At 42.9% G+C, this 8,141-nt stretch overlaps 1 protein-coding gene across 1 annotated transcript; it reads left to right on the forward strand.

Moving 5' to 3' along the window:
* The first annotated feature begins 3,170 nt into the window (after positions 1-3,170).
* Positions 3,171-4,085, forward strand: LOC148122279 (proline-rich protein 23A3-like). Its single transcript, XM_087905041.1, has one exon. It carries the CDS (start codon positions 3,171-3,173, stop codon positions 3,942-3,944), a length of 774 nt encoding a protein of 257 aa, XP_087761167.1. The 3' UTR covers positions 3,945-4,085.
* The last annotated feature ends 4,056 nt before the right edge of the window (positions 4,086-8,141 follow it).

Genomic DNA, 8,141 nt, shown 5'->3' on the forward strand with positions numbered 1-8,141 from the left:
TAGACCAGAAAAGTCAATGTCCTTTTCCTTTACCCAGGGCCGATGGTTATATCCCTACAGTGTTCACTGGTGTTCTGTCAGATTCCCAGGTCCTTGAACAAGGCTTAAAAGATTCAAAGTTCCCCTTGTACTATATAAATGGTCTCCCAATATGTTCTGAGACTGAGACATAGTAGACAGGTCACATTTACGGATTCCCAGCCTCAAGAAGAGACACAAAAGTTTCAAAAGATGCTGCAATTCTGTCAAATCACAGTTGCGTTTTTGATATTTTAATTATTTACAAAGTAGCAAGTTTCCTTGTGATATTGTCGAGCATAGTTGCGGTTGACCCTCTCCCATTGCCTCCTCTCACTCATCTCTCTGTTCCCCATCTTGGTTTCAGAGCTCCCAAGCACCCTCAGTGACCCCATTCATTTTCCTGTCCCACGTGTTCTGCCACCCGCCCACCTCTCTTCTAAAGTCTAGTGTTTCTCCTCCCATGTCCCTTTCTTGTTCTCTGACCTCTACACACCTTACTCCGCTTAAGTACAAATATGAAAATTCAAAGCTAAGATGTCCATATGAGCAAGATCATGGGGCTCCTTCTTATAAGCCTAGGATATCTCACTTAACATGTATATTTTTCAGTTTTGTAAATATTCTTCACATTTTGTAACTTCAGTTTTCTTTATGGCTGGATAAAATCCCACCTTATGCAGAAAACACATTTTCACCACCATCCACCACTTCGTGGACAGTGTAATGGTGTCTCAACTGTCAAGTTGATGAGGCCTAGCAACCCCTGGGGAATGCAGTTCTGAGTATGTCCGTGGGAGACTACCTTGATCACATTCACTGAGATGGAAAGATGTGCCCACTGTAGGTGGCACCATTTCCTAGGCTGGAATCCTAATCCACAGGGAAGGAGAAAGTGCTCTGCACTCCCTGCTCTCTTCTCTCTGACTGAATGCAGTGTGAGCAGCAGCTTCCAGCACCAGTGACCTCACCAATTCCACCAGGATATAATGTAGCCTTGAACTCTGAGCCGAAATCAGCTCTTTCTCCCTGACGTTCATTTCATCATGGTATTTCAACACAGCCAAGGAAAAGTACGGACATCTCAGCTGATTCCATTTCCTTGCTATTAGGAATAGATCTGCCGTAAACATGGATGTGAAAGTGGCTTAAAACGTAGCTATTATTGATAGTATGGCCTACAATGGGACAGAAAATACTTCTGCTCTGTGGCATAAACACCAACTCCAATTAGCCTAGACTCCTTGCTAAAGATAATAGAAAATAGCTGGATAGTGCAGACAATGAGTACCATTCATTTTTGTCTTCAAAATGCCTTTTTCTGAATTAAGTCCTCACTCAGGTAACTGAGATTCTTTCTAAAAGAAACCAAGTGACCATGTGGATGCATGTGATTGCAATGACTAATCATGGACTTGAACTCTCAATGAAGAAGGGGAGAGAGGACCCAATGATATCATTGTCAATGAAAAGATATCACATGAAAAACAGCCTTTCATGAAGCCTGTTATTTGTTTGTTAGTTTGTTTTTATTTTTCAAGACAGGGTTTCTTTGTGGTTTTGAAGCCTGTCCTGGAGCTCACCGCATACAATAGGCTGGCCTTGAACTCACAGAGATCTACCTGCCTCGCCTCCAGGGTGCTAGGATTAATTTTAAAATCTCAATGATACTTTCTTCTTTCTTCCTTCTTGTTTTTGTTTTAAAAAAGGTCTTTCTACGCGGTCCTAAATGTCCTGAAACTCATTATGTAGTCCAGGCATACCTCAAACCCACAGAAATCTTCTTGCCTCTGCCTCTGACATGATTAATGGGGTGTACTATTACAGCCAGCCTTCTTTATCTCAACTATCTATCTGTCTGTCTGTCTGTCTATCTATTTATCTTTCATCATTGTTTTGTTATTCTTCTTTTTCTCTTTCTTTCTTTTTGGCCATGGATTGGTTTCTCGAGACGGGGTTTCTCTGTTACAATACTGATTGCCATGGAACTTGCTTTTGAGACGAGGCTGGCCTAAAACTCGCTGAGATCCACCCATCTCGCCACCCAAGTGCTGGGATTAAAGGTGTGTGCCATCAGCACCTGGCTGCTTGTTTTGCTTTGTAAACAGTGTCCCAATATGTGACCCCAGCGGGATTTAACATGAGATTCTCCTCATAATGCTGAAATCACATATTATCAACCACAGGACACATATGCACAATGACATTTTCTCTGAAAAATGAAAAATAAATAATTTGATAAGCACTGAAGTTCAGAGAACTAAATATTTGGCGAGTGGGGGGAGCTACCTTTTCGGTGTGTGTGTGTGTGTGTGTTTTAAGAGGGAAGAGACAGGACCTCTCTTTATAGTCTCGAGTGTCCCAGAGCTTAGTAGATCAGCTTGGCAATTTCTAGGTGGTCTTATAAATTTCGAAACCACTCGAAAACAGGAATTGTAAAGGTCGGCCACATTGAAGTTCTATTACAAACCTGTCAAAAAAAAAAAAAAAAAGCCGGCCCTGGTTGGGGGCACACGTCTTTAATCCCAGCACTCCGGAGGCAGAGGCAGGCAGATCTCTGTGCGTTCGATGCCAGCCTGGTCTACATGAGCTAGCTCCGGGATGGGTTACAAAGCTACAGAGAAACCCAGTCTCGAAAAACAAAATAAATAAATAAAAGCTGAGCACTGTTGGTATATCCTTTAATACCAGCACTCAGGAAGCAGAGGCAGGCAGATCTCTGTGAGTTCGAGGTTTGCCCGGTCTACAGACAGAGTTTCAGACAGCTAGGGCTGTTACACAGAGAAAACCTGTCTAGAAAAACAAAACAAAACAAAACAAAAACAAAAACAAAAACAAAAAAGACTCGAAAGATATTCTGGTGGTACTAGGACAAAAGCATTTCTCAAGTACAGCCTAGGCTACTGGAAAGCCCAGCTCACACTTCTGGGTGGACCCTCTGAAATGGAGGTTCGAGGGGCGGAGCCTGGCGTGATATTTCACGACTTCACTTTCCGGTCGAACACTTGGGATTTAATTGACGTCCAGGGCGTATCCGGTAGGACGTAATAAAGCGCAGGACTCCAGGGCCAGTGACTGCAGCCGCTCTGCCAGCACCAGCGCCACTGTCCTCCCTGCACCCTGCGCCTCGACAGCCCCACAGCGCAGTCCACATGCTGAACATGCAGCCTACCAGCTCCAGCACAGACCCCGCGCCCTGCTGGACACCGCAGCCACAAGGACCCAGCCCTGCCGAGCAATGCAGCCTCCAAGAGCCCCTGGCGCCACCCGGACTGGAACAGCCTGCAGGGTCTGCCAGCGATGCGCCCACCTCCGTGGTGTTCTTGGCTGCCGACTGCGCCATGCAACTGCAGCTGGATGGCATCGACCTGCTGCTGGAGCCGGATCCCACCTCGGTCCTGGAAGTGTTGCTCCCTGAACACACCATCATCCTGGTGCCCGAGGGCCTCCAGGATTCCTACCATCTTGGGCAGCCTGCGTTCTTGTCCGCCAGCCCGCAGGGGGGCGCTTTCCTGGTATTGCCAGAGGACGACCTCCTAGTCCTACAGCCAGGATCCTCCTGTGTGTACATTCTAGAAAGTTCCTACCAAGAGGACCCCTGTGATGAGGATGCGGACTCCGGCAGGATGTCACCCTGGATGGATCCTCCAGCTGGTCAGGCAAGTGAGCACTTTTCCTCCACCAACAGGATGCCCAGTCCTTGGCCTCAGGGCCACATCCCAGAACCATATCCTTCGGGGCCTTCCCCGAATGCAGAGCCATATTCTCCAAGGTCTATCTGGGACCAGGACAGCTACCTGTTGGGACCCTTCCCCAGCTCACCCCTGCAGCCCCTGCCTTCATCTCCTCCTCCAAGTCCCCAAGAACTGCGTCCTCCATCCTCTCCATGGTCCCCATGCAAGGCCAGGAAGCGACTGTTTCAGTGAATGAACTGCGCTGCACAATTCCTGATGCCCCTCAAGTGAGAGACTGGCTTCCCAACGCCCTCGTGAATGGCTTTGCACAGCCTACAAGGTTAGAAGGGCACTCTTGTTTTGAACTGGACAGAATGCAGAACATTGCATTGATGGTTGGCTAGAAAGTCTGGAAGGAAGAACATCGCCACCAGATCAGGTGCTGGTTGGTACTCACCTGCGTTTGGTCTTTGAATTGACTGCTTACTTCGACTTTTTCTATATGGAAGTCACTCTCGGGCAGCCCTTGCTTTTCTCCCAACTTGAAGTACTTTCCCTCAAAACTTTACCCTATCATTCGCCTTTCCAACTTAATTTTTTGAATTAATTAGTCATTAATACTATTAATCATTTATGAGTTAACCTCTACTCCTCCTACTGTGCCAGCTATTTTGCCATGTACCCAATCCTTACCGAGGTTCTTCCTCAACTGGGAAAATCTAGCAAATGGTTTCACCTCACAGATTCTGTTCTCTATGAAACAAACCTAGCAAGGGAAGTAATGATCAATGATCATGGGGTTTTTTTTTGTTTGTTTGTTTATGTTTTTTTGGTTTTTGGTTGTTTTTTTTTTTCAATCTGCCTGCCTCTGCTTTTTGTGCTGGGCTTAAAGGCTTGTGCCACCATTACCCAGCTCGTGTTATTTTTTTAAAGAAAAATAAATGGGGCTTTTCTTTATTTTAGAGGGGTTGTTTTGGGGTTTGTTTTGATTTTGCTTTAGGAGGAGTTAGTTTTACCTTTTCTTTCAACAAGAAATAAGTCTTTTGATCTTATTTTGTGTATTTTTAATAATGTAATTCTCCAGTTCTGGGGGGGTCATAATTCTAATGTTACAATAATTAGTTATAAAACTATATTGTTAGAATAATTAGAACATCTCAAATTTATGTTTTTCATTGTAACTAGGGTATAGATATGTCTCATGTTGATTTGATATCCAACAAAATTTATTAATTTCTTTACTAATCTTATGTACCTTCTTTTGGGTGTTTGATAAAAACAGTTTCTCTACTGAGAAATTGGGGGCCTTTGACATATCTAAAACATCTTATTTTTCCTTAACATTTACCATGAAATAGTTAAGTTAACTTGAAGTGTATTTGTTAGGGCCATTCCTATCATATAGAATGCAATTACTTAAATTTTATAATAGAATATTAGCTTTTCTATAAATAGCTCTTAGATAGTCTTTTCCTGATGAAGATCTTACTTTATATTGTTTCTGATCATTAAAAAAAAGTTAGATTCTATTGTTTTGGTTTTGGTTAAGTACTAAGACTTTGTCAAAATGTTGGATTTAATAATTGAATTAAATTGTATATTAAAAACTTGAGTATTAGTGTTCCTTCATGTATGAGCAATGTTGAGCCCTGAGCCTTTGGTACACACACAAAAACACAAATGAGACTGGGGTTGGGGCTAAGGACTTCGTAAAACTTAGGTCCTCTTTCAGAGGCTTGAGCAGAGATGGTTAGAAGCAGAAATGATGATTAGAAGGAGAAATGACACATTACAGTGTCACATGGTAACATTTTAAGAAGTTTTTTTTTGAGCACCGTGCTTCACGGTGTTTTCTCCATCAGTCCTTGTAGATAGAACAGACAACAACTAAGAAGGCCTTGTGCACCCCTGCTAGTCCATAGGATTTCCTTCTGATTGACATTATACTCTGGGATGGTTTTACTTTGGGAGGTTAGACAGTGTTTGAATGGTTGATTGGTAGGGTTGGGTTTTTTGAGGAAGGATATCCCTGTGTAGTTCAGAATGCACTGAAACTCTCCATGTAGGGAGATCAGCCCAGCATCAAACTCACAGGGATCTACCTGCCTCTGCTTCCCAAGTGCTGGGATTACAGGCATATGGTACCAAATCTGGCTTCATTGTATACTTTTGTAAATATGTTTAGTGTAATCTTTTTTTGAGACAGGGTTTTTCTGTGTATCTCTGGCTGTCCTGGAACTCACTCTGAAGACTAAGCTGGCCACAAACTCACAGAGATCCGCCTGTATCTTGAGTGCTGGGATTAAAAGTTTGAGCCACCAATGCCCTAATTTTTTTTATTTTTTTATTATTGAGACAGGGTTTTATTGATTAACTATGTCTATGCTTGAAACTCGTTTTGTAGAATAACATAGCCCACTTCTGCCTCCCGAGTACTGGGATTAAAGGTATGTGCCACCACTACCTAGCTTGCTGTTTGTGTTTTTTTCAAACCACTCTTAACTAATATTAAACTGTACCTAAGAAAGTGATATACATATACATGTACATATATATATGTATTTTGTATGCATGTATATTATATATATGTGCATAAATGTACACATATCACATGAATGACTGAATGCCTCTTTAGCCAGAAGAATGCATTGGATTTCCTGCAATGAGAGTTAAAAACAGTATGAGCTACCATCTGGGTGCAGGGAATAAAACTAGGGTCCTCTATGATAGCAACTAGTGTTCTTAACCACTGATCCATTTCTAATAATGAAATAAATCAATACTGATAAAGCAGATATCAACATAATGCTACTTTGGGAACTAATCAACATAAAGTTACATTGAGAATATCAATAATTAAATTTTAAATATTCCAAACTCCTTGCCAGTTTCTTTACTCGCTTTTCTATTCTTTTCCCTCACTCCTTCTTTCTATTCTCCATATTTCTTTTTAATTTAAAAAACAACACATTTATGCATTTGCTTTGCTTCCGTGTGACACTAGTGTTCTGGCACCATGTGGATGTCAGAGACGAACAGGAGTCTGTTCTCTTCATCTACCCTGCTTGAAATTCTTCTGCTGCAGCTTCACAAGGGCTAAGATGTTTGGTGTGAGCCACCACCTCTGAGCAGCCTACAAAACAGCCTCAGGAATTCTTTCTTCCATGGCCTATGTGGTAAGTCTTAGCTTATGTCTGGAAATGTTTCATAGACACCTACTAACTTGTGCTATTTTAGCTGGGTTGGGAATTCTAAAATCACATCTATTTTCTCTCATTACTTCAAGATACCGTTCTTTCCTGCTGCTCTTTGATGTATGTAAGAAGTGTCCTGGGTAAAACAGGGGAAGGGCATTATGGGAGGTAATGGGAATTGTGAAGATTAGGTGTGGGGTGGCTCATTTAGGGAAACGATGGAAAGGGAGTGCAATGAAAGACATATCCTGATAGAAGGTGCCATATGGGGTTAGGGAGAGACCTGGTGCCAGGCAAACATCTCTGTGAGTTCGAGGCCAGCCTGGTCTACAAGAGCTAGCTCCAGGATGGTCTCCAAAGCTACAGAGAAAACCTGTCTCAAAAAACCCAAAAATTTAAAAAAAAAGAAAAAAAAAGACACGAAAGATATTCTGGGCACTCTAGGCCAAAAGTACTTCTCAACTACAGCCTAGGATATTGGAAAGCCCAGCCCACATTCCTGGGCAGAGCCTCTGAAATGGAGGCTTGAGGAACGGAGGCAAGCGTACATTTCATGACTTCACTTTCCGGTCCATCACAAGGCCAACCTGTTTTAAAGCAATTTCAAGCCGGGTCTGGTAATTTACCTAGACCTTGTGTCAAAATGAAAAGCTTTGAAAGAAGAACTGAGAAGATGGTCCAGCCGGGGAATGGAAACCAACATAGCCGGCAAGCATGGAGACTGGGAAAATACATTAAAGTGGGGCAAAGGGCTTGGAGGTGGGGCTAGGTGCTCAACCAGCTGCCTAGAATGCAGAAGGCTGGGAGTTTGATCCCTAATACTGAATTAGAGAAGGAAAGAGGGAAGAAAAGGAAGAAGAGAGGGAGGAGAAAGAAGGAAGGAGAAAGTGGGGGAGACATTGCGTGTTAATTCAGAAGTCACGCAAAGTACCAGTGAGCATGTCACAGGAGGTTATCAGACAGAGATGATGTGTCTTGGTTTAAATTAAAATACAGGTCTGCATCATATTCCCACAGTAACTAAACTAGAAAGTAAACACTAGGTGTTTGGGGATTGAATGTATAGTTTTTAATAATGCCACAGTTGGAGATGGAGATACACTTTGGCTGCAGAACACTCACCTAGGCTGCAATAAACGCTGTGTCCAATACCCAGCACAACGGAAACCAGATAGGACACTGCATCCCTGTGCTCCTGTCAGTGTGGTTGTTGAGGCAGGAGGATCAGAAGTTAAAGGTCATCCTCCTCCGCATA

Source organism: Myodes glareolus, chromosome 4 (genome assembly GCF_982192425.1).
Source record: "Myodes glareolus chromosome 4, mMyoGla1.1, whole genome shotgun sequence".
NCBI classification, from domain to species: Eukaryota; Metazoa; Chordata; class Mammalia; order Rodentia; family Cricetidae; genus Myodes; species Myodes glareolus.